This window comes from Larimichthys crocea, chromosome XXIII (genome assembly GCF_000972845.2).
Source record: "Larimichthys crocea isolate SSNF chromosome XXIII, L_crocea_2.0, whole genome shotgun sequence".
Lineage (NCBI taxonomy): Eukaryota > Metazoa > Chordata > Actinopteri > Sciaenidae > Larimichthys > Larimichthys crocea.
In genome coordinates this window covers 986,543-1,013,674 of record NC_040033.1, presented here as the reverse complement: position 1 = coordinate 1,013,674, position 27,132 = coordinate 986,543, and the positions used below count along the sequence as shown (strand labels likewise).

At 42.2% G+C, this 27,132-nt stretch overlaps 1 protein-coding gene across 2 annotated transcripts in view; it reads left to right on the top strand.

The window, feature by feature from the left end:
- The window catches only part of LOC104919696 (cadherin-18), a 167,406-nt gene that overhangs the window by 89,819 nt on the left and 50,455 nt on the right, over nt 1–27,132 (top strand). For both annotated transcript variants that reach the window (XM_019279373.2, XM_019279372.2), the window contains exon 2: nt 18,926–19,492. In XM_019279373.2, coding sequence (XP_019134918.1) covers nt 19,262–19,492 — 231 coding nt within the window. In that variant the 5' untranslated portion in view covers nt 18,926–19,261. The remainder of the gene's footprint in view (nt 1–18,925; nt 19,493–27,132) is intronic.

Below are 27,132 nucleotides of genomic sequence, written 5' to 3'. Positions count from 1 at the left end.
CCATCCCTCCCTAACTCCGTCTCTGTTATAGCTTATTCTTTATTTGGACGATGAGGTGGCAACACACACACACACACACACACACACACCCCACCACGAGTCTCTGTGGACACTTGAAAAGCAGTGTGGCGAGCACCCCCCCCCCAAATCTCTCGCACTCCTTTCTCTCATGAGGGAATCTACCTGGCAGCGAGAAAGCGAGTTTATCTGTGTATGAAATGCTAATGCGAATAGCCTCAGCCCTGTTTGTAGATGAGAGCACAGAGGCCCCTCTCTCTCTTCTTGTTGTAAAACCCACCTGCTCTGTGTGTCAAACTGGCCTCAACCTGAATTTAGACTTCGCAGACATGATGAGGACCAAGTGCTGGAGGTGATATGAATATATTTCCATCCCGAATCTACTTTGTCTTTTTTTTGTCTTGTTCTATTTGGCAGACTCAAATCCAAAAGGCATTACATGCTCATCCAAGTAGTGCTGAGATGATTAGTCGGTTCATTGATTAGAGCCAGCTGACAGAAAATGGATTTGTTTTTTTTTAAAATAATTTATTAATCGTCCAATCATTTATCAAGTAAAGGAAGTGCTAAAATACTGCAGTTCCTCTAACGTCCACTTGAGGCTGGCTCCAGAAGTGAGTCAGTCTCCATAAGTCCCCATGTTAAAAACTTCACAGCAGAAATAAACATGTTTACAGCCTGGTACAAAAAACAGTTTTGGTCTCTGTAGCTAATTTCCCCGTTCAACTTACGTTTAGGCTTGAATTATGCATAATTAACAGCATGGCCAGTTTTAAACTAACCCGCCCGAACTCGGACCGCAGCAAATAATTGTGAAATATTGTACCCAACCCGCTTCCTGACCCACATTTTAAAAACTAGTCTATACTCTTGACTAACTTTGTAGCGGGCTACATAAAACTGGCATTACTGAGTTATTATATTCATTTAAAATGCGGTTTAATGGCATTGCTCAAGTCCACGTGCTTTTTGTCCCGCATCAAAACTTTACTCGGCATCTTTATTTCAAACGACCCGACCGACCGCGACCCGAATATCATTAAAAATATTGTTTGGGCAAAAAGAGACACGGCTCGGCGGAGCGTGCCCGTGGCACGACAAAAGACAACCCACACAACACAAACAACACAAAGCACACCACACGGGAAAAGAAGAGTATCGGCTATCCCAAGCTCGGGCAGCTTCGGAAGATGGCAGCGGCTCGGGGAAACGGAAAACATATCCGTTAGAAATTAGGAACAAACGTCAGAAGTCGCGTCGATCCCTTTTTAAACCGGTAAGGAAGCGGCGTGGCGTCCAAGGAGGTGCCCGACGAGGGATAAGACAGAGAACGAATTTGTTGGCGTGTTCAATTTATTTTATTTTTTTGGTGCTCCAGGATAGGAGTGCAAGTTGTTGTTTTTTTTTGCATTTTTTGCCCCCTGGGCGCGTGAATGTACTGTGGCGCCCCCGCCTAATTCCGTTTGGGTGTCGTGTGTGTGTGTGGTGTGTTGGTGGTGTGGGTGGGTGGTTGTGTGTTATGTAAGAGGAGCTGGATTCATAAACAGGAGTGTGGTGCGGCGAGGCCGCGGTTTGACCGGTGCGCGCATTCTCGCATTTGCGCCCGGGGATCACCCTCGCGCACTCCGAATGCGTGGCGCCACTGGGCTGTTTTTCTCTCTCTGCGCTCTCCGGTCTCTCCTCCCAGGGGTGTTGTTCCACAGCTCTGCTCCCTGTGCACCTCCTGGATGATGGACAGGCGCTCTTGCCAGAGTGGAGTTGGATGCTATCCGATCCCTCTGATGCGCGTGCCGCCCAGTGAAGCCAGACTGAAATTTACGGCGCACTGCAGAAACAGGAGTCCACTCATGGACTGCAGCTGGTTGTGTGTGGGTGTGTGTGGTTGTGTGTGTGGGTGTGTGTGTGTGTGATAAGTCGAGCTTTCTCTCCCCGCACCACATCCCATCTCTCTCCCTCTGAGGAGGAGAAAACAAAAGAAGCCTTCAGTGCTCTCTATCATCTTCAAATGCGTTGTAGCGTGTGTGTGTGTGTGTGTGTGTGTTTGTGTGTAGAAAAGGCCGTGCCCCAGTAGGCCAGATGCTTAGCTGTCCCTGTTAATGTTGCTTGATTGTGCTTCTGGTGGGCCACCGGGGATTTGTGCGCTCCAGACCAGAGCGTTGCATTTTTTATTTTTTTTTTTTTCAAGGTGTCACCTCCCATCCATGTGTTTGCAATGTGTCAGTGTCTCGGTGGCATGTCGGCCCCTGTGTGTATAGCTGACAGTTTCACAATGGATCCACTGTGGAGCGTTTGGCTCTCTGGCGCTGACTGTGATGCAGATTGTATCATGTCAAAGTCTTGTTATCGGAACTGTGCTGAGGGGAAGTTTGGATTTTATTTGTATTATAATTGTTGCCTGAAGACATTTACAGCAGTTTCTTATTCCAGTGATGTCACGTAACTGGACAAGGGCTGGATAATATATTATGTTGGTATCAGTTGACTGTTCATTAATTCCCAGATAATTGGTGCTTCGTCTATAACACACGTATCCAGTGATCCATTACAATCATATAAGAGAAAAACACAGCAAATCCTACATTTAGAAAAGCTTTGTGTTTGGTATTAAACCAATAAATCATCAGAATTGGTTGATTATTTTCAGCAGGAGACTGAGCATCAGGGTTATTAATGCAAAATTGCATCACATCAGGAGATGTGGGCTCAGGATAGGCACCCCCCTCCAACCAAACATCCATCAATCACGCAGTCTTTAATTTATTCCCATGCACCGTACAAACCCCACGTGTGAAATGCACACACCACGAGAAGATATGAAGCAGCACCATGTGCTACTGACCTAAACTTTGACGTACAAGTTAAAAACTCAACAGAAGTGACTCATGTTCAGTCAAAAGGCCACAGACACAGTGTGTTAGTTTCAGCAAGCCGGACAGTCGTCATGTCGCTGGACCTTGTCAAAGCAACACGAGGCAGCTGACTGAGGCCCAGTGCTTGAATCGGAAATGAGCTGCTCAAGCATTGCTCAGTTTAATCTGGCAGGTGGAACAGCCTGGAATTGCATGACAAATATAGAAAATAGTAGCCTATAGCTTCACTACAAATCAGTGTTTATCAGGAATATATGAACACTCAGGTCAGGTATGAAAGTGATAATTCTTTTCATTAGTAATTATGTGATTTTGAAAAATGACAAAGTCAAGAGATTCGTTGAATTGGTTCGTCAGTCTCACCAAAGAATAAAAAAAACAAAAACCTGAAAGTATCAAATTTACAATGATATGAAGCAGATCAACAAGAAAAGCCTTTTCAGCTGTGTTTGATTATCGAAGCGTTTAAACGAATGGTCTAAGCTTCGTGAACCGGGTTGCTCAACAATACATGCTGCCAACAACAAAACCATTTAACCCATGGGGAGTCAACTAAACTCTAAACGGGTCAGAACCTGCCTGAAGCGATCCAACACAAACTGTTCGAAAGGACAAGGGTGGCCACTACCCTATTAGACACTCTTTGTCAATGTAATAGTTTGTCCAGCCTATGGATGCTCTCTCGTTTGAAAAGGGCACTGAGCTAATTACACTATTATTAATCTCAAAGACAGCAGCTCAGGAAGTGTCTGTTTATTTACAGACGCCGGCGCTCTATGTCACACCGTTGTGATGCAGACACAGTGATAACCGCTCAAAGGCCAACCTGTACATGTTAATCACTGGAATCCTGACTTGACCCCCGTTACACAAACTCTACCCTGAAGTGTTGCGCAACTCGAGTGTTAACAATTGCCAATATCAAGTCGCCGTTACAGCGAGAAGACACTTTAAACGGTGTGTTGCTCAGCGTGATGACCGGTTGGTGGCAACGCCATGAAGACTTGGTATTGGAGTCACTCACGCGACTGTTTGGGTTCAGAAAGTCCGATTTTCGACCAGAAATTTAGTTAACTTGGTCATCAAGACCTAAAATAGACACAGGCTTCCATATCCACCAACATCTTCAACCGGACGTCCAGTTTACTCACTCACCAACAGTTGTATCATGCGCTTCTGTGGCGGGCTACTCGCTTCGGCTGAGACTAATAGAAAGCCTCGGTGCAAACTGGAGGTGTGGAGTTTGAAAGACATGGGTGTTGAGCAGTCAGGAAGGCTATCAAGTTGTATTATGGGAATTGTAGGACTTCGATTTTTGGAGCATGACTCATACATGGGATTAAATGTCAGAGCACCTTTGCGTCTGAAGCTTGGGTTTCTCTCCAGTCCACCAACATCATGGAAGTCGAATTAGGGACCTACTACTAACACTTTCTATCAGTCACGCCAAATCAATAAAGCAAGCTGCTCCATAAAGGAATGGTACGATTCAACCCCAGGGCCTACAATGTGATGGCTGCCATTGTGTTTTTCAATCATCACTAAACTAGACAGGAAAAGAAAGGTGGATTATTGTCCAACAGTGCATTCAAAGTCCCATCAAAAGATGAATTACCTTTTCCTCTGAACATTAAAAGTCTCTTCACAGATAGCAAACAGAAAGTGGTCATTCACTGTCTCCGTCTGCCAGCCAAGACGACAACGTAGGGGTTTTTCTGCGAGTAAGAAAAGGCGACTGTTGATCGGACTTGTCAGGGATGCATCTTCTTTTAAATCCAGGAATGCACAAGGTGAAATAATCCCCTGCTTCTAATGCTCGCGGTGATTTTATTGTGGTCGTTTTTGCAAAGAAAATGATGGATGAATTCTGTCATACCAGACAGGCGTATAGCCTGATGGGAAAACACACACACACACATGCATGTTCTCAGTGTGTGTGTGTGTGTGTGCTGAGCTGTCCTATTGAGCATCAAACATGCAGAAAATTAAAATACACATTTCTGGCAGCAGCAACAGCTGTTCATTTGGAATAAACTGACGAGCCGATAGCTGGCAATCAGGGCTGGGCGAGGGGAAGAAAGAGCGCCACCATGTGAACGATATAGCAGAAATATAAAAGAGACACCCTTAAAAAAAATTAACCATCTCTCTTTGCAACAGAGATCCAGCAGAGTAATTTGCAGGTTCACAGGCTATATTATATATATAAACAACTAGTGTTAATAAGACACCGAATTAGACATTCACCAATTGCATCCTGCAAGAATTTCTTTTCCCCATGCAGCATCTCCTAGGGAACAGTAATAAATGGATAGGAACTGCTGTGCTTTGCCAATTAAGACTTAAAGATTCAATAGATTGACATTCAAGTCCAATTTACTGCCATCGTTTATGATATTCCCTCCTGCGTGTTCCACAGGACCCGGTGTCCAGTTAAACTGATTCCAGTAAAGATTTTCAGTTACATTGTTTTGAGTGAAGTACCTGCATTGACAAGCTGTGGCAAATCCAAGTCTGCCACTGCGACTGTCTGTATCCGGATATCAATACGATGCACTTGTCCCCATCATATTAATACAATAGAAATATTGACTGATATCCCGGCTGTCAAACACACAAACAGGATTGTCTTTCAGTGGAGACATTTCTTTCAATAGGGGTCAGATTCCATCTGAATGTCAAAGGATTGAATACTTATTTTTTCTGTTTCTTTTTTTGTATTATTGCCATTCAGTCCCGTCAAGAACACAAAAGCCCACAGTGAGAAAATACAAAAGTGGACGCTTCTGTCACATGCTCATCATTAAGTAGGGCTGCTGATGATGATGATGATGACGCACTTTCATTCTCACTATAAATCATGCAGTTCCACAGACTTGAAACTAGGCTGCCAGACGCGTAACAATGGCCAATCAGGCTGCAGGTGGTAAGAGGTACAATGTGTTTTCCATTAACTCATCAGCTTGATGCGTGTGGCCAAAAGGCCTACATGGTTTTCATTCAGAAACGAGAACACCTTGGAGACGCTTGGCTTCTCTTGCTTTGAGAAAAGAGCAAACATCTGGCCCTGTGCTTTTAACACATCATGCCTGGCCTTTGTTGTCAGAACATTTCAGACTTTCATTTCTTCCAGTTAGCACAGAGACAGTCTGTATCCCGCTGACATATTGCACTCTGGCTTCTTCGGTAGGGATGAGAGCAGCATTAGAATGATTCATCTGCTGCTCTCGGTGTCAGTGACGAATGGGCAGCAAAGCATTTCCTTAAAGAACACTCAGCACTATGAGAGTTTGATAGTGACAGAGCATTTTTAAAAGCTACGGCATTAGAGCATGTGATTCTGACCCGAGGAGAACGGTATAAATGATGAAGTCGACCCTGATTTGCTAAAAGAAATGAATTAATATACATCGTTCAGGGTTCAAGTGAATGATGAAATTTCTCAATATGTCATCCATGCTAAGTAGACGTTGGATAAAAACAATCAATACGCTCTCAACTTCCAGACGAGGGCAGTCAACCATCCAGCTCTTAGAAAAAGCATCTTTTGACGTCACAATGTCGCAAGTCTGCAAAGCATCCCTGTTCCAGAAACATGGCTCTGCGCTGGGTTGAGCCATATATGTTGATTAGTGGAACAAAAAAATAAATAGCATTTAATCTGTATAACAGTTTTCGAGAGGAGGATTCAAAGTGTGACGTAGCAGAAAGAAAGCAGCTGCACTGAGATGGAGATAAAAATATTCCATCTGCATATTGTTCATTATTTTATGGAAAGAATGTCCCTGTTGATTGCCAATATGCTGCATGAATAGTTAATGTGCTATACAGGGTTTGGTTTCCATCTCGTGAATGTTTCTCAGAGATTTCCCTTTTTTAAATAGCTCTTAAGGATGAACTGTCATTATGTAATCGCCCTGCGTTTCTGCGCCTGGATCCTCGGGGCTGCCTCACAGTTTTTATTTTGTCTCTGCACAAAAGCATCGGGATGGTGGGTTTGCCTTTTGGTCACATCCGAGAGGCTCCAGCTTCTTAAGGGAAAAATCCTGTGTTTTATTCACCTGGGCATATCCTTTATCATACCATCCCCCTTAGATTTACACTCGAAGTTTAGGCGTTTATTCACTCTTTTTGTACTCAACAATGTACAGAGTGAGAGTTCAGCAGAATATAAGCATGTTTAGACAATACCGAGGTGAAGTATTCAGTCATTATTACTCCAGATGTGGCCCAAATCCTAAAAAACCAACTCATAGTGTGCAAAAGTACAGGATTCAAACAAAATTCCACTTTATTTTTGTGGAATTGACAGGTTTCGTAAAAGGATATAGTATTTAAAATGAAACCTGCATTATTTATCATATTTACTGGTTCAGTGTGAAACCTCCCAGTTACACATGTATATCTTTCAGTGGAAGATGGACTCTAACTCAAAAGTCTTGTAGTGTCCTGACAGAGAGAAAAGGTGAGTCACGTCAGTTGTCGGTGGTGTCACAGTGCAAAAGAGAAACCCCCTCGATGTGTGCGGCCCGATAAAACATAGTGTGCGCGCGCCTGTCAGACCTGCTCACCCTTCACGTGCAGCGCGGGGCGCGAAAATGTGAGGGAGATGTAATTGGACTGTGCCAACGCTTTGCGGGGGTGAGGGGGGAGTCGGAGAGATGGACGGAGCGTCCCTACTGATCACGAGATCTGATGGTGAGGCGAGCCGCGGGGGGCTGTCCACCGGAGTTAGGACGACAACTGGAATTTTAATGCTGCTTGAATTCCTCTGCAAAAGGTTGAATTCAGTGCTGAGTTTTATAAATAAGGAACAGCTATCCTAAAAATAAACTTCTTAGGTCTAAAATCTATTTAAGTGTCGCCTCTAGAGGGTGTATATACATGTGGTTAGCGTGTATGTGAATAGACAAGGAACATGTAGTTTTTTTTTGCTGATGCATTTAGAATCTATACAGAAATATTGGTTAATTCATACTGTCAGTCAACACTGGCTGTACTCGTGTTCCAGCCGAGGCTGTGTAAGTGTGTAAGCAGATTTTCTTAGAACACTCTCCAGGGCTGTGATTGAACCATTCACTTTGTAGCAACATCTGCCCGCTTCCCTCGCCCCAAGGACTGCGCTTGCGAGCTACTGCGCTATTGCCAAACTGTCAAAGCGTTTGCCAAAGCGTCAAACAACTCTCCTGTATTGAAATGAATCTCAGTGTGCCTAAACAAGTCGACCGCTCTGAGCCAGGGCCGATTTTTTATTTTTTAAGCTTGACGTGCAGCTAATACCAGAACTATGGTGGGTTAAGTTCATATCAGTCTAGCATGACCACTTATTAAGCATAGTAAAATTATTTAGCGATTCCCTGATCACAGCTCCTTCACAACAAAAAATGCTTCAAACCCAGATCTCATTGCAAATTGCAGCTCAAACTCTGCACATAGTGAGGGTATCATTATCATACACCGGCTGCTTTGATAGAGTAAACACGTTGTTGACTTGTATTTTGGGGCTGGATTACTATTGCAACACACCGATTTCCTCTGGTTTTTTTGGTCCAGAGTCGAAATGATTAATTGATTCGTCATGAAAAGAACATTTATTTTGATAAATGATTCATCGCACAAAAGTCCACTGAGTCTTTGATGATATTAAACTGATATCTGTGACTGTTGGTCGCACAAAACAAGACATCTCTGGGAACTGTGATGGACAATTCCAACAACCATGATCAGAGACGATTTGTCAAGAAAATAATCTATGAGTGAATCCATAATGGCTGGTCGTCGCTTCTCTAAAGGTTTTAGGTTTTGCGCTGAGCAAAAGACGAGAACCAAATGAAAAAAGATAAAAAAGCGACTCCATCCGCCAATTAAAAAAGTTAGATCGACAAATGCCAAACTTTGTCACGTCATGTAACGTCTGTGCAGACACGCAGAGCTGAAAAAAGAAGAAAATACCAGCAGATCTTTTAAATGTCCAGATCAATTTCTCAGATAACACAGTGAAAGAAAAAACCAGCCTTGGAGGAACAACAAAAACAAGAACAAACCGAGTCTGAAGAATCAGGAAACCCCACCGTGGTTGATAGAAGGGAGGAAATAATAAGTGTGTGTGAGTGAATCATGATCTCGATTCGAGTGAGAAAGTCGTGATTCTCATTTTCATAACACTGCAGCAGTTTGAGCCGTAATGATGAAAACACGTCAGCGGAAAACAGTATGTCCCATCCAGCCCACACACACCCTGCACGCCCTCCTCACACTTCCCCATCCCTCCCTAACTCCTCTCTGTTATAGCTTATTCTTTATTTGGACATGAGGTGGCAACACACACACACACACACACACCCCACCACGAGTCTCTGTGGACACTTGAAAAGCAGTGTGCGAGCACCCCCCCCCAAAATCTCTCGCACTCCTTTCTCTCATAGGGAATCTACTCTGCAGCGAGAAAGCGAGTTTATATCTTTATGAAATGCTATGCGAATACTCAGCCCTGTTTGTAGATGAGAGCACAGAGGCCCTCTCTCTCTCTTCTTGTTGTAAAACCCACCTGCTCTGTTTGTCAAACTGCCTCAACCTGAATTTAGACTTGCGCAGACATGATGAGGACCAAGTGCTGGAGGTGATATGAATATATTTCCATCCCGAATCTACTTTGTCTTTTTTTTGTCTTGTTCTATTTGGCAACTCAAATCCAAAAGGCATTACATGCTCATCCAAGTGCTGAGATGATTAGTCGGTCATTGATGGAGCCAGCTGACAGAAAATGGATTTGTTTTTTTTTTAATAATTTATTAATCGTCCAATCATTTATCAAGTAAAGGAAGTGCTGAAAAACTGCAGTTCCTCTAACGTCCATTGAGGCTGGCTCCAGAAGTGAGTCAGTCTCCATAAGTCCCCAGGTTAAAAACTTCACAGCAAGAAATAAACATGTTTTACAGCCTGGTACAAAAAACAGTTTTGGTCTCTGTAGCTAATTTCCCCGTTCAACTTACGTTTATAAATTTAATTTAATTTAATTTAATTAATTTAATTATGCATAATTAACAGCATGGCCAGTTTGAATGACAGGTAGGTGCCAGTGATGCGCGGTTTTAAACTAACCCGCCCGAACTCGGACCGCAGCAAATAATTGTGAAATATTGTACCCAACCCGCTTCCTGACCCACATTTTAAAAAGTAGTCTATACTCTTGATTAACTTCGTAGCGGGCTACATAAAACTGGCATTACTGAGTTATTATATTCATTTAAAATGCGGTTTAATGGCATTGCTCAGGTCCACGTGCTTTTTGTCCCGCATCAAAACTTTACTCGGCATCTTTATTTCAAACGACCCGACCGACCGCGACCCGAATATCATTAAAAATATTGTTTGATGACTCGTGACCGCGGGCGATCGCGGGCACACGCTCTAATTTGGATCAACCCGTGCATCACTGGTAGGTGCCATTACAGGCGGCTAGTTTGACCACCAAGGCATCATTCAGCTCCACCTCAACTCCACCGATGCACCACCTCTTTGCTCGTTTTTGGATAAGCAGGCGGAGGCAGGACTGCCAAGATGGCAGCAACCAAAACCACTATGTAAACATCTGTATATCTATTACATCAATGTTGGACAATAAAGAAATGTGAAGTTTGAAGGCAAGAAGACAATTAACAAATTAAATGAATAAATGATGAATAGTCATGAGTTGGAGCAGGCACTTGCCAGACTCCTGTGTCTTCTACATGTAATGCTGATGGCTCTCAACTTCCAGACAAGCCACTGCAGTGAGAGTGGAGAGAGATGATGATGATGCGAGTTGAGAAACTGTGTTTTTTTCCCCTGCAGTGGCCAGCAGATGGGTGCTGTCTGCTCCATCCTGGCACTCCCGCTGTATGATTAGAGCTCAAGAATCCAGCCATTAAACACACAACAGATGGGACATTTTCCATCTTCCACCCACCCTCTCATTAAGCAGCCAAACAACATATAGTGGGGTTGACGAGTGCAGGCATGTTTTCTAATTTGACAGCCAAAAAAAAAAAAAACAGAGGGGAGAAAGAGCTCCTCCTTCACAGATATAATTGAGTTTGTTTAACTTGGCATGCAAACGTGGGGAGATGAAACCATCAGAGGCTTCCCCGCGCTCATCTCGCCAACCTACCTAAAGATGAGGGTTCGGACAGATGGCGTTTGGAGGGTAGCGTACTGGAAGGACAAGTCACTGTTGACTTTGGGAGATGTGATGTGATGGGAGGGGGTGACTGACACACCATCCTGCCCACAGGACTCAGTGGGTCATTACTGCAATGGGCCTAATTACCTCCAGGCCTAATCTGTGTTTAAAAACCTACTGCTTATTGCTTTTAATTACCCACAAGTGTTGGAAAAAAGATTGAAATTGCAGGTTGTTGCATTTCTTTGTTGTGTTTCTGCATTAGTATACATAAGAGAGAGAAAATAGATGCACGAATTGTTGCAATGTGTCATATTTCCAAGCTTCTGATGCTTAATTGTAGCTCCAGCACAGCTCTGTATTACTTGGACTGTTTACACAGAGGACTGTAACTGTCACAGAGCTCTACAGCACAAGTGACAGCCGAGTATTTTCTTTCTGTTTTTCACAGATTACACCTTCATTGAATATGGTACTCAGACAGTTGCACTGTCTGAAGCCTGCAAACGAAACTACTCCCACCCTCAACACTTTAGGCGTGAAGAAAGAGAGAGAGTTGATTCCCAGATCTTCAGATCTCGGCTTGATAGATAGACGAGCCCAGGGAAGTGTTATCTATAGAGCCAGGTTCATGATTATTACATGATCCCACGGTTGATTTCTGCCGACCATCCTTGGGTTATGCAATGTGATCAAAGTCAAATTCTTGCAGGTGTTGGAGAATATGCACTCAAGTTAACTTGGAGAATGAAATATAAATCATTCGCTCCTGGAAAAGTGCTGAAACTGACGTAAAGTATTTGAGTTTTAATTAAAATCAGGTTCGACACCTTTTAATTGAAGTTGTAAGTCAGAAATGAGATGAGTTACATTGTGGCTTTGGAAACCCGGAGGTTAGGGAGGCAAGAGTCTGCTGATGCCATGTGGGTTGCAGGTCTCTTAGGACATATTTCTGCTCTTATAAACATTTAAAACCTCCAGCAGAGAAATCACCCAGGAAAGCTTATATAAAATCAGAATAATCATCTGTCTCAGAAACCCTAAGCTGGGTGAAATTGGGAAAGCACAGACAGCTTTTTGCAGAAAAACTAACCACTAAAACAATCCAGTCTTCATTCCCTGTGTTTTTCTAGTAAGATGACACTGTGGAAATACTAAAAAGTCTGCTTGTCTAAACCCCCGAAACCCACTGGCACCTCTCTCCAACCTAGTTATCTCCTCCAATTTTGCAGAACCTCCAGGGTGTGCCACACATTCAGAGGATTGCCCCGCTTGTGAAGCTGATCAGACTAATCTGCTCGCTTTCACAAACAATGAGCTCGGTCAAATCACCCGATAGATTCCTGGTTAAAAAACAAAACAGATGCAGATCAATCAAATTATTATTGAATAGACCAAATTTATGCAATCAAATCCAACTTTTTAATTCTACAAAGGACAGAAACAAGATGGAACTTATCTGGGTCTTGGATGCGATTTAAGAAGTGATTTATTTAAACTCTCTAAACTCAGTTCTAAAATCTACTTAATGTAAAGGCGGTGTAATCAGTTTTGGAGCTGATGAACTAAATACTGACAGTTACAATGAGTGGTCACTGACGTTGGATGCTAGCGTTGAAGCAACAGGACGTCACTTAGAAACATTAAACCTTGTGCTGGCTGGTTTTATCAAACCAAAACCCAAAGTCTTTGTTTGTCAGTGTGAGGAAGTACTGCAGCATTGACCCAAAGTCCACACACATGAGACTTAAACAATAGAATATAATCCTATCGTCAAACACATTTGTGCTTATGAAGTTCTTTTGTGTACTAAAGTTACTCCCTGTGGACTTAGTGTGTCTTGAAGCACAGGTCTAACAGGTATTCTTTGATTTCCGATTGGACAAACACTTCCCTCTGCAGAAAAACTTGCATAACTCAAAGTATTGTCTCGTAGCAGCGGGTTATATGGTTGAAATCCTCTTTTGTTATGTCCAATTTTAGATTGTGATTATTTCTCAATAGATTTTCCAGGAAAGAATCAATTGAGAATGTTTTTTTTGTTTGTTTTTAATAAATTGCCAGACGCGATCATTGTTTTTTTTAAATTAAACATTAAAATGTGAGGTACTTCATCACATTAATGCAGAAATCATATCAAAACCAAACATTTCCATGAAGCAATCCTGCTCATTGATTTGCAGCATCGCCAGCAATAATAAAAATACAACCAGAGATAGTGAAATAATAATAACCAGCAGTCTCTGATGGTGCACACATTTATATTGTCTCCCTGTAAATAACTTATTAATGATTTTAGACAACGCGTTACTACACATATTGCATCTGTTGGTGCAGAATGTGTATTTAAGTTTGACTTTGATCGATGCATCGACTACCACCACAACATGCCTCATGGAGAGCTCCGTCTGACTCAGCGGAAACAACAGAGAAGAAAAGCACATTTATTTTCAGGCCTCAGGAACATTTCACAGCCGCGTTACAGTCTGATTTCACATAAACACATTGCTGTGTCACTAATTTTCTCCTCTGCTGTTTGCGCCTTGCCGTACTTACTTTAACCCTCTTGTTTATTTACCTCAGCTCGGTGAAACATCACCTGAATCACCCGAGACTACAAGGCAACAAACGGGGCCTATAAACGGGTGGGAAATGTTTCTGTTTGTTCCTTTTCAGCGGGGGTGAAAAGTCAAGAGTCTGTTTCACTGTGGTTGTCTCCCTCCGACGGGTCCTCTTTGTTGTGAGGATAGAACAGTGGTTCAATGATATGTGTTTTTGACCCGCCCTAGTCTTCTGCTATCTGCTGTTTGACATCGGCGGAAAGCTGACGCTGTGAAATCGAATGCAGTGGGCGAGCTCTCAGCGGGAGTCCAAAACATTAGGTATTAGCAGGCAGGCGACAGAGGAGCCCGTTCTCCCTCGGCTGATCTCTCACTGTCTGTCACTTTGCTTTATCTTTCTGCCTTTTTAAAGTGTTTCGCCTCCCGCTGTGTCATCAGCGGCCGTGGTTACGTGCAACAACTGTTGGCTGCAGGTTTAACAATGAGAGGGGAAAAGAAAAAAGTTGTTTACATGACCAGTTGATTTGAGTTTTCCTGCTTCCATGAATAAAACAGGAGACAGAGACACAGCGTTTTCTGTCTGCCATATTCCCGCTACAGGTCGAACAGTCCACCTGCAATACATTAAGTATGAAAAGGTTCAGCATGCTATTGGGGGTGACAGGAAAAGGGAAGTATGATGCTGAGCTTCTGCAAAAAAAAATAAAAATCACAAAGGCTGCTTACAGCTGTTTCTGTGTTCATACATGGGGGAGATGTGATAACTTAGTGTATCTATATTTTATATGTAATGTGATGTAACTTTTCTCAAAGATATTTAATAATTGAACACACCCGAAACAAAAAAAGAAAAGGTTTTGTGGATATCTTCACCGACAGCGTTTTTTCTGGGAAAGAAATGATCCAGCAGCTATGCAGCGGAAGCTTTGAGTAAAGGTGCATCTAATTAACATTTTCATCATTAATTAGTTTATTTGGAGTAGATGAAAGATTTTGTTTAGTCTAAGAAAGAAAAATAGCCTAAGTATATTTAAAAAAAAAAAAAGTTCCCACAGTTAAACCAACATTTGGATTTGTTTGCTTTGATCAACAGTACAAATAACCAAAGGTGACAAATCATTTAAAGGCACAGTGTGTTTAGGATATGCTGGAAATGGAATTCAGCATTTATAACTATCATGATTCTGTTACTTCACATCTACAGCTAGTCCTTTTCCACAGAGTCAACCATGCTGAAGCACTGTTTCTACGGTAGCCCACAATGGACAAACTAAACACTATTTCTAGGTTGCGTTTTTTGTGTGCCATGTGTCATGTAGGGTCATTAGTCGATTAGTCACGATTATGTCGACGAACAAAATTGTCGACAACTAATTTAGTAGTCAACATAAGCTTTACAATAACACAGACCCTCCAGGAATTCACGATGTTGCGATTTGCAACTTCAACGCAACTTCAGCAACTTCCGCGCAGTCTGCCCGGGGGATTCAACTCGGCGGGTCAGGGACAGCTGCACGGTGCGGGAGGATCCCCTCGTGGGACCTCTCCGCCGGGCGCATTTCCTCTGCGGTGGCTCTGGGTCAGCATGGAAACACTCGGGGGCGAAGGTGGCTCATGGCTCCGTCTGTGGGCTTTACAGCGCCCGCCCACCCGCCTCTCTCCAGGACAGTCAATTTACGTATGATCCGATTAGTCAACTATCAAAATGAACGTTTGTGGCAGCCCTAGTGTCATGGTGTTTTCTTCTTGACCCTAGGAAAGAGAGCGTGCCACTGAATCCTTCACACTCACCCTTTAAAAACACAGACAAGCAGCAAATTCTTACAATGCTACCAATATATCGTTTGGCCGACATTAGACACGGCATACGTGTTATCCCATGTCTGTTGATATAAAAGAAAGAACATGCTTGTGGTTTGTGTGTCACTGTAAAGTCTATCCAGCAGGGTGACCTGCAAGATTTAAAGAGTAAAAGAGAAGAAGCAAACCTTAATCCTGCTGTCGACTAGAGAGATCTGAGATGAACTGCCATCTCAGTGATCAGTGACTTCTGCCTTCTGCTTCCTCCACTTGTCCCGCTCTACTTGTTAGTTGGATCAAGTCATTCATAGTTTTGGTCTTTTCATAAGATTTGTTGACATTAAGAAAACTATCCAGCCTGATCGTTTAATATCATTGGAGAATAATTATAATCGGAGCGTGAACATAACCACCTTTTGTCCTCATCCTGCCAAACCGTGTGCATAAGCCATGTTGTTAAAGGCTGCACATACAGTATATGAACATGCCACGGGCAGAAGGCTGCTCAAAACAATATCACCATCATAAAAATGGGGGAAATGATTTCCATTGACAGAGCCAGATGCTGTTGATTTCCGAGGCTTCCCGAAATGTATTTTGCTTAGAAATGGCATGATAATCAGACAATTACGGGACTGATTGAAGAGAGCCCCAGGAGGCGAAAAAGAAACCACTGGAAAAGATATTCTCATTCTGACACAGAGTCTGACTCACTCAGGTACCACAATTGTATCACAGATGCTTCGACTGCGTAGGAAAATTGCCACAGTGCCGTTGAGTCATGATATCATTGAATCTGAAAAAAAAAAAAATTCTGAACCAAAAAAAACCTAAAATCTCAAAACAGCTCATTCGAAAGAACCGCTCCATCGGTATTCTTCGCGGGGCTCGATTTCACTTTCTCAATTACGGGGAGAGAAGATGAAGCCGATTTTGGGTGTAGCTCTACCTATGCAGATGAGAATCTTTCCTCAGATTACACGTTTATTCATCCCTTGATGCTTTAATCTAGGTCGATGTAGAACAGACTTTGCCTCCTTTTCTTATAGCCGAGGCTGGCAGCAGGTATTTTCCATTACAACCACTGCACTTAGTCAACATTGCCAACAACTATAGGCGCGCTGTGTAATCTGCATGTAGAGATAGTTCAAACATGGGGATTAGTCAGGGGTTCTGAGCACATCTTAATCTGTATATATGTGAAAATATTTATGAAAAATGATTATCCTTCAAAGTATGTGACAGTTATAAGTTGCATTAATGTTTCGTTTTAGCATTTCTCTCTTATGTTGTCACATGCATTGTAAAGGAAGAGAGCAGCAGCCTTTGAAGTCTGTCAGCTCCTAGATCCTATTAAATATCAAATGCATGTGTTTGTCCCCTAGATAATCCCCAACAAGCAGTTATTCCTCTGTAGCACTTTGAACGTTGGACCGACTCTCCTGCTTTATGTCAGTTTCTGAGACTGCAATACTTCATATCAATACCATTTATGCAAAAGAGCCTCTCCTTCTTTTTACTTTTTCATGTTTTATTTTCTTTATTGACACATCTTTCATGTTCTTAACTTAAAGTTTTCAGTTCATTACTGGCCTGGTCCTCATTTAACTGAAAGAAATTATAATCCAACCATTACTCGAAATTTCGAAGACAAGATTTGGTAATTAAATGTGGGTGTCATCTGCATAGTAGATTTACGGTATTATGACTTTGGAGGATTTTTTCGTAATGGGAACCCTGAACCCTGCAGAACCCCACATGAGAAGTTAGCAGATGTGGAGGATGACCTGCCAATGAAAACAGGGAAATGTAAAGTGTGTGGGCCCAGAGATGCTAATCCAGGATGCCCAGCAATCGAAGAGTGTACAACTGTGTGAAATGATGCATCCAGTCATGTGCAGCACGTACTCAGTCATTTGTAACTCTAAGGACAGTTCTCTCTACGTGATGTTCATGGAACTCTGACTGTTATTTCAGTTTTTGCTTCAAAATGGAGAGAATCTGATTCAACAACCTTTTTTCTAAATTCTTAGGCAAGAAAAAAGCTTAGAAATTTAATTTAAACTTCTTTCTTTAAAAGACAGGACTGTACCTGTGTCTAAAGAATAAAAAAATGTATAGAAAATGTATGTACTGAACAGCTGCTTTTGGAGGCTAAACCTTTGGTTTCACAGTTAAAACTCACTATTCGCTGGGTGTCGATTAGCTGTCGATTCGGCCCTTTGCTGCATGTCGTTCCCCGTCTCTGTCTCCCCACAGTCACTCTTCTGCTGCTGAAAGGGCCAAAAAATATCTTTCAAAAAAACTTAATTTGCTGCTGGTCAAATAGTTTTGGCTCAAGGTAAATATAAGGTTTATGTTTTTTATTATTAATGGACAATACTGCTGGGTACTTTTGACTTCTGTGTAGCCCCTGGCTGTATATTTGTATGGAAGTATTTGCAGCCTTATTGCAGTGATGATAGTCAGTATATTTGAAGGGCTTTTTTTAAATTTAAAAGTATAATCAGCAGAGCACGGAGGAGCTGGTAACGTCAGCAAGAACTTTTTGTTTTCATTTGTGAATGTTGCATACTCCGTCCTACCGTTCTCTTGGATGCACTTTGTCTCACTGTGTATCAAATTAAATAAGATTCTGAAATCATTGTTTTCTTTAGTAATTACATCATATCATACTGAATGACATCTGAAAATACAGGTCAAATGATGCGATTTACTTTCATCCGAAAGGAAGAAAATAATAAACTTTAAAAAACAAGGAAACATTCCCCAATATTACCACCTCTTTAAGAGACCTAACATTTGCAAATGCAGTTCAAGGCATATTCCATCAATAGGATGTGGGTCTAGCAGAACTTGAATAGTTAGAAACATAGAAATTCATATTTAGTAATTTGTTATCATTTCTGTCTTTGTATATAATTCTGATTCAGAACAGTTTCCTTGCTGTGTTTTCCATTCCACTGCCTTCTAAACATCGCCCTCTGCCTCATGTCTGAGTGGCTTGATGTCTGTCATTATCATAGTAAATGTATTTCTTCCTGCCACGCTTATTATTCACCGAGCTGAGGCACAAGCTAAGCCTGGCAGTAAGCCCCGGGTCGTGTTGAGACATCCAAATCAAACCTTTTTTCAGATTATGTTTTAACAAAGCCAACTCGACCTTTGAGTCACAGGGGCTGGCTGCTCTGCTCTGATACATGAGTCTGACCTCAGTCACCAAGCAGTGCTCTGACCTCACAGACACAGACAACCTTTTATTAGCAGTGTAACTCTAAAGCCTTAACTTGTTTGTATCATCTGCACAATGGCGAAAATGTCTTGCATACTGAAACCAGACATCTTGTTGCCTCTTCGTACTCAATCACATTCGACAAGTTTGAAGTGCATGTCCTCATCTGTGCAGATTTATGAGTTGCAATTTAATTGGAGGGAATTAGTGGACATTTATCTCCTCGTATCCATCAAATGAATCTCTAATTGTGTGTTTCTCTTTCCTCTCCTCTCTCTCCCAGGAAATCCAGAATGGCCTCTGGGATTAACCTCTGCTCTTGGTAGAACTACCCAGAAGTTCACATCAATTTGCACAGATCTCACAGTCTGGGAAATTCCATAATGTAAATGCATCTTGCTCTTTTCTTTTTTTTTTGGTGAAACCTTCGGCTTTGGGCCATGAACCTTAGAGGATCTACCAGGACCGCTATTTCCTTCATTTGGATCTAGATTCCTCTTTTGCCTGGACTACAGCACGGGCCTGCAGCGGTGGCTAGTGGTGGCGGCTGCGGCGGCGGTGGTGGAAGGACCTTACCACCTTGGAACACGGGGATAACTTTACAAAAGCAAGCGCCACTATGAGGATATCCACCACCTCGTGTCTTTGTCCCTTTCTGGTCTGCCTCTGCTTCATACAGAGGTGCTATGGGGCGAGTCACCACGTCCCCGCCAAAGTGCCCTCCAAGAACCAGACCAAACTGGCCAACGGGGAGACGGAGGTGCACCACAGGCCCAAGCGTGGCTGGATCTGGAATCAGTTCTTTGTTTTAGAAGAACACATGGGACCAGAAGCACAGTATGTTGGAAAGGTAGGATTTTCATTGAACTGCCTGCAACAGTGAAAAAAAAGAGATCTCTTGATCCCAGGGAAGTTGCTTTTCAACAGCTTACTTGGCATATTTTTTTCCCCTCCTCTTGTTTATTAAGAAATGGGTTACAGCCGGAGCGAGCTGTTCTGTTGAGGTAGATTGCAACGTCGGCACTGTTACACGCTTTTATTATCTTCTGATGTGGAAATCCAGGTCTCATTTGTGAAGGTCGCTCGTGTTTTCTCCTCTCATTACAATGTCTGACCGAATTCCTCTTGATGATGATGTCCAAAAAAAAGAAAAAATGTTTTATTCTCTGTAATTAAGGAGAGCCTCTCAGCGTGTCTGTCACTCTAGGAAGCCAGCTATGCAAAAATGGATTGCAGTCTGAAAGTGAGAATAGCCCTGAACATCAAGCTTTCTTTGAACTGAAATATTAGATTTGGTTCTCTCTGTGGGGAATAAACCCAGATCTGATCTCTTGGTGGGAAATGAAGTACCGCAGTAAGAAATTGGACACTAGTGCAACGGGGACATTGTAAGCCAGGGCGGCGTATAGTTAGAAAATTTTATGAATGCAATTTCAAACTGACTGATTCCCCTTGCAGTATAAGAGATAGCGTTCTATTCTTCCTGCTTGTGCATAGGTTACGGTGTAGCTTGGTTGTTGGTGGTGACTTTTCTGTTAGCTCTACAATAAGCCACAGGGAGCTGGTTAAGTCCTCTGCTTGCAGATTGCCTGCCCTTATCTCCTGAAATGTGTTTCTCCGCTGCAGTGATCATTATTCTAGGCACTCAGGCACAGACTAATCCCCTCAACCGCACTCCGAGAGAAAGAGAATGAGAAAGGCAGAACACTCCTCCGACTGCACATATGTCTGTATTTCAACAACAGTGCCATTTGAAGGAGAGAGAGAGAAAAGAGGGACGGCATGGAAAAATGTTGAGAGGGAGAATAAAAAAATCAACAGCAGCAAATATCACTTTCCCCCTCAAATGTTTGTTTATTGAATAAACCTGGGCTTTTTAATCACAGATGTACGTGCAGAGCCGACAAAGCAGGAAAGAAAGGTTATTCACTGGTGAAACATGTTTTTGCTAATATCACTTGACGCATGGATGAACCATGAAATCCCACAGTGCCGACGGAAACAATCCCAGGCACCGTGTCCCAAGTTTTAGACAATGCCTCAGATATCTGCAGCATATTCAAAGAGCCACTTTGTCGATGCACTGACTGCGTGAAGATGGAGCCGCTCTCGCATTAAATTCGTCCACTGCTTTGAAGTTCATGACTGCTTGGTTTGCTGGCTGCTTGGCTGATGTGCTAGTTCTGCTCTTACCTTAAGGGTGTTGTTGTTCTGTGTGTGTGTGTGTGTGTGTGTGTGTGCGCATGGCGGGCGCTGCTGATGAAAGCAAAATAAACATAAACAGCTAATCCCGGATGATAATAAAGCACTGAGAAGAAACATAAACATTATTAAGGAATCAATTTGACATGCATGTTTAAAGAGATGAGGTCTCCAGATGGTTAGCAGAAAAAAAAACATTTAATTAGGTGGGCTGGGACTGGTGTGCAGTGTCCTAATGTGGCCGGGAGACAGAATGACCCTTAATTAGACAAAGACAGGAGAGGAGGAGGAGGAGGAGGAGAAGGACAAGGAGGAGGATTAATGCACTCAGCACGTACTGTGCTGTATTGTTTTATTTTTTTCTTCCTCCGTTTGCTTGATTAAAAACTCCGGACATTAACGAGCAGCGAATGAGCAGAGAACAGGCGATGCTTTCTTTCTTTCTTTCTCTCTTTTTGTTTTGTTTTTTTGATAATTGCCATCATCAAAAAATGGGAAGTTCTGAAACAGACATTTTATAAGACGTGCACAGATATTAAATCAAACTATTGCATTGTAAACGTGAAAAAAAAAAGTGTCAAACTCAGTGCAAGAAAAACGAAATGCACGATGTGGCCTACGGCAAATTGTTACGTGTTCATTTTACCAAAACTCTCCCATTACATACAATATAGTTACTAGAGTGACTTCTGCGAATAAGTGAAGCGGCCAGTCTGTCAAGAACATTTTTAATCCTCCTGAGATGCGCCATAATCCCCAGTGACACCTTTCTGGAAGGGGGGGGGGGCAGCTTCGTGCATGAGTGAGAACACTTGGTAGGGGACATGGCTCGTCCAGATACAAGACAGGATACAACCCACTCTCCCGTCGGGAGGTGTGAATGTCTTTATGTCAATCAGCTCAGCGTGGTGCTTTCAATTCGTCGGGCAGGTTACATACTGGATGGTAATTTTTAGACAAATGCAAATTCACAAACTCCGAATGACCGTGCAGAAACTGCAGCAAAACTACCTGCAGTGAACTTAAAGTTGGAGGAGATGTCGAGCAGTTGCAGCCGTTTGATGAAAAGAAACAGATCCTCGGTCAGGAGATCCTTAAATCGAACCATCATTGTGTGTCGAGACGCTCCTAAAATATGCAGCAGAACTGAAATTTGACAGAATGAGTGCTTCAACCCAGACTAGGAGGAATACCCCTTGTCTTATACTGTGTTCATTTACAGAGCAATGTAGCAACTCCTAAGAAAGGTGCCTAAATGTTTTATTCATACGTCTATAAATGGATTGTGCTCTGACAGAATCAGGCAAGTGTCTGTTGTATGTACAGTAATGTGAGGAAAGAAAAAAAAAAAAGTAGTGAAGTGAGAATTTCACCTAAAATTGCTTTTTATCCACACTTTGCAACGCAGTAAATAAGTGCATGCAGGAGGGGAATGTTTTCAGTGTGAAACCAGCGAAGTGTTACATAAAAATAACAAGGAAAATCACACAGCCCGCGTGAGATGATTACTCTGCATTGAGGGAAAGTAACATCCTGAAAATGACACTCAAACGAGTGCATGTGTGTGTAGTTATAGGGTTATTCTGATATACAAAAAAAACAACAAATAAATAAAATACAAAATAGGGAATAATGATTTTTGATGCCTGTTTTTACTGTCGGTTGCAAAATGAGATTTTCCATTTACAATCACACAAAAGACTGAACATAAAAACTGAATTCAAAATGATTTGATTGATTGTTTTTGGCCAATTGGAGGCACCCGATTAATCTACGTGACAAACATCGGTCCAATACTTTTTTTTCCTACTCCTGAGGGAAATACCTGCCTCTGTGTTCACCAGCTACCTAACTCTGCGCCGGCTCATCTCTGTGGATTCGTCACAACAAGCGACAGCTTCCGCGATGCACAAAGTCATTTAATCCATGGTTAATATAAAAAGCATTGAGCTGCAGCCGCAGCTTCGAACATTTAATGATGATCAAAGCTGAAGATGATCAATCGATATGGCACCAACATGTTCATTCAGTAAATGTGTGCACATGTGTAGCAAGGACATATTCATTGATTTTTGATTTTTTACCAGGCTCCTTGTTATCTGGTGTGCCAAGTCCTTGATACGGCCACACTTTCACCAAACAATAGATGATAAAAAAACAAGTAAGCCAATCTAAGTGAATTACAGTTGAACTTTCATTGATTCAACAATTGCAGAAAATAACCCTTGGTGCCTCTGTCTGCTGTCTGTGCAGGCATGTGTAATTTCCAAAGTGCATTCCCCTGTCCTCTGGCTGAAACGTTCAAACATATTAGCACCATTTAGACACTTGAGACTAAAGCTTTTCGCCTTCTCTCAGTGCCAGAGCACAAGGCAGGAACACGTTTTCTAAAGATGATCTGCTGACGGTTTCATTTCTGTCTCATTCCAATATCAAATTTTAGCAGCAGTTTAGAGGCAGAGGGCATTAAATGAGTGTCAGAGTTGCTTCCGGGACTCTAATAATCTCATTACTGTACATCAAGAAGTCAACCATCCTGCTGGGAAGACAACGATTCATTCTCGTTCTATCCGTAGATGTCAAAATAGAGGTCTATTAGGGCGGATCTCCCCTGATGTGCATCAACGGCACGTCTTCAGTCCGCCCCTCATCACTGTCTCTTGATGTATGGTCATTAGGCTGGCGCTCCATCATCAGGGTTTACTGTGACTGTTACAAATCAATTGAAAAGAAGGGGGTGCTCAGAGGAGTTGATTGGGAGGGTGCATGGCCAAGATGTGGCGATAATCAGACAATCAAGCACGCCCACATAAAAAGTGATTAAGTCCTCTTGAGCGAAGTAAAAGAGCCGAGATTTAATCAAAAACTAACCCAACCCACCACCCCCCCCTTCACTAATTGCAAATATGAAGCCAAGGCACTGACTGCTAAGGCAGTCTGCTCATTTCTCCTTCACTTAACCCCCCCGGCGTGAAGTGAAATGTCGCTGTTGTTTGTCCAGTGCCAGCCTGATACCAAGAGTCGGTGAAATCACAACAAAGGATGTGCAGATAAACAAAGATGTTGAGCTTGCAGTAAGGCATGTAGAGCTATTTGTAGCCTCAGTGCATCTGTACAATGTTAGCCTGCAGGCCAGTTTGGCCGAGTCACAAACTTGATGTCTCACAGAAAGTTCAACTCGCAGGGTAATCTATTATAAATCAACACTGGATCAATCATGGGGAATGTAGCCACCGTGGTTGCATTTTATGCCTGATATAAAATCTGATCTATTCTTCTTGTTGGCTTCCTTCCTTGTTCTCGTTCTGCACAGTTCATAATGAGTGGACATGACAGCGGCGAAGTGGCATTTCTTTTAATGCAAAGCAGAGAGTGAACAAGGCTAGCTAGGCACATACATTATGTGGATCTGTAAACCGAATACGACCAAGCCATTACAAAGGGCATTCTCCGATAATGCAATCCGTCCAGGCACATACATTATCGGGATCTGCACAATGAAAAGGACAAAGCCAGTAGACAAGAGAAACGGAGTAAAGGAGCAAAACAGATGAAGGTCAAGCTGTGCAGCAACTAATAATGTATGAGGATGGCACTTAAAAGAGCGTTACCACTCTTTGTGTTATGTAATTGTGAAAATTGTTATGTGTCATTAATGTGTCCATTAAATTTTCTTGACTTTACCTGAAGATGCACATTAGTTATGACTGTTTGAATTGCAGCCACTTAAGCATTTTGGCTGATTATCGCAGCACCATGTGGCCAGTCAGCTCTATATTTGTTCAGCAGAAAAAACTGGCAGGAACAGAATAATTGGCACGGTGGTTATGTCTCAACCAAGACTGAGTTCTGTGTAGTGGTGCATGTTGTTCTCTTGGTCCACAAATGAAAAGTTTGAATCTTCTTCAATTTGCCACGGGTGAACAGGTTTATTGGTGGTTGAGTTGCATCTATCGCAGTTGCAAGATTTGTGCTATTTCTTTCATATGAAGATCAGATATGCTGTTGTATCTCGGTGTTTATTTGTTGTATAGAGCTGTTTCATGGACTTGTTAGCTGCTGGGATGACCCAGTTAATTGTCGACATAAGTGAAATGATCGGACGATTAATTGATCAGATCAGTTGACAGAAAATGAACCAGCAACTTAAAATACATTTTAGTTTGAGTTTCTGCTACATCAGATGTGAGCTTTGATGCTTTATATTGGTTAGATAACACAACCGAGGTGAAGGTTTTACCTTGGCCTTTGGTAAATTGCAACAGGCTTTCCTTTTGCTACTTTCTAACATTTTATACCCATTCATTCATAAAGAGTCAAAGGTGTAGCTCTGGTTAATGTGTATTAAAACAGGCCTTTGTTTGCATTTGAAATGTGATGAATTATGTTGAAGAAATGAATACAGTATGATCACAACACCACGTTATCTAATAGGGTGAGATGATAAACCAACTGTATCTAATTACAGACATTCAGTCACACTGTAACCCGCCACACACTTTCACTCCAGCTGTATATTCTACTTATTTTATCAAAAATGTGTCATATGTTTCAATAGCACAACTAAATTGGAATATTATACATACATCTGGTCATTGATAAAAATGGGACAAAGTTTCTGGATCTGTGAAATTAAGCCAACATGGAAGTGTCTTAATGAGCATTGGCTGTAAAAAGAAGTCTGATTGTATTGTGTCTAATGTGGGAATTATACTACTTCCCCATTGATTTATTATCTCATTAAACAGTTTCCTTGCGAGTTTTCGGTTTCAGTCACTAGTTCCAACTCCTCCTCCATACAGCCTCATGTTTATTTTGTAAATGTTGGCGTCATTTGGAGTAAAAGAGACAATAAAGCAGAGTATGATTGTGATTAAGAAGCTCTCAGTGCAACACACACTGAGTTCAAGAGACTCAGATCAAACAGTCGAGCTATGCAGCGCTGATTAAATATCAATCGAGATTATGTTACCGCATTGCATATTCCTCTCCTCAGATGTTTTCAGAAACATTTTGGTGTACTGTTTCCATGTGATGTGAGAACTTTTGTGACTCAGCAGAGTCAGCCCAACTCGCAGTGTGTCATCCACCGGCTCTGCAGCCTGGTTCTGGCTCCAGAGAACAAAGACGGCAAAAGTCATACTACCAAACGCAAAGGCTTCGAAATAGTTGTCAACAAATGAATAAGTGGCGTCATGGTGGGTTCATACTTGATAATGTACAGAGCGTTTTAGCTAAATGAGCTGCTGACCAGTCCGTCAATCAGAAATCGATTTAATTGCTGCAGTTTCTTTGGCGGTTGTGTTGGTCGTACGGTTGAAATGAGTGACTGAATGCACTATAATCATAAGTTACAGCTCTAGTTTGAATGACATTAATTAAAATATCCAGCATTCCTACATGGGTAGGAAACACGGTTTAATGTTGCAGTGCCAAATATTTGTCAGGTTAGAGGACCGATCCCCCCTCCACCTCCTGGAATCTGTTCTTTCCTCGTATTTGACTTAATGACACACATGCAGAGCCAACGGCAAACTGTTTGGCTGTGAGCACCAATTATCTTGCGAACACAAACAGTTTAAGGCTCCTTTTCACAATGAGCACACGGAGCAGTGAAACAGTGAAAACACGTAGCTTGTTGACAAAAGAAAACCGAAGATACATTTTCTCTAAGGTCGCTCCTCTGGGCATATGATGGAATTATAAGTGAGGTTCTCCCTGAGATTGGAGTGTTTTCGCCGGCGACTTCAGAGCCCCAGACTCTGTTGATCTCTTTAAACTCCTCAGAAATGCATTGCCAGCTGCTAGCCGTCAGCCACATGCCAGTCATCTATCCCACTAGTCTTTAATAAAGTCGCCCATAGAGACAGAGAGATAAACACAATCCCTTGTTTTGATGCTCTGTGGGGGAAAAGGATTCCTGTAAGTCTTTGTGAGGACACAACAAAACAACAAGGTTGCAGAGGTCATACTTTCACCCTTCTCTTGATGTCTCCCTGGACTTTACTGACCAGCGTGTATCAAAGATTCTCATACGTTTCCATTCAATATTTATTGCACGGACTGGACTTACAACCCCTCTTCCCTTTCATGTTGCCACATGTAGTGCTGATGTATGTTAGGCTTATATCTGGCCTGCTCTGCAGTTAAACAAAATTGACACTCATTGCAGTAAGGTGGTACATTAAGTCAGGAAATCTTCTGTGTGATGAAAATGAATGAAGCATAAATAAAATATGTCAACCTTTAAGCCAAAACGCGGTAGCAGCACCCTCTGCAGGGAAATGG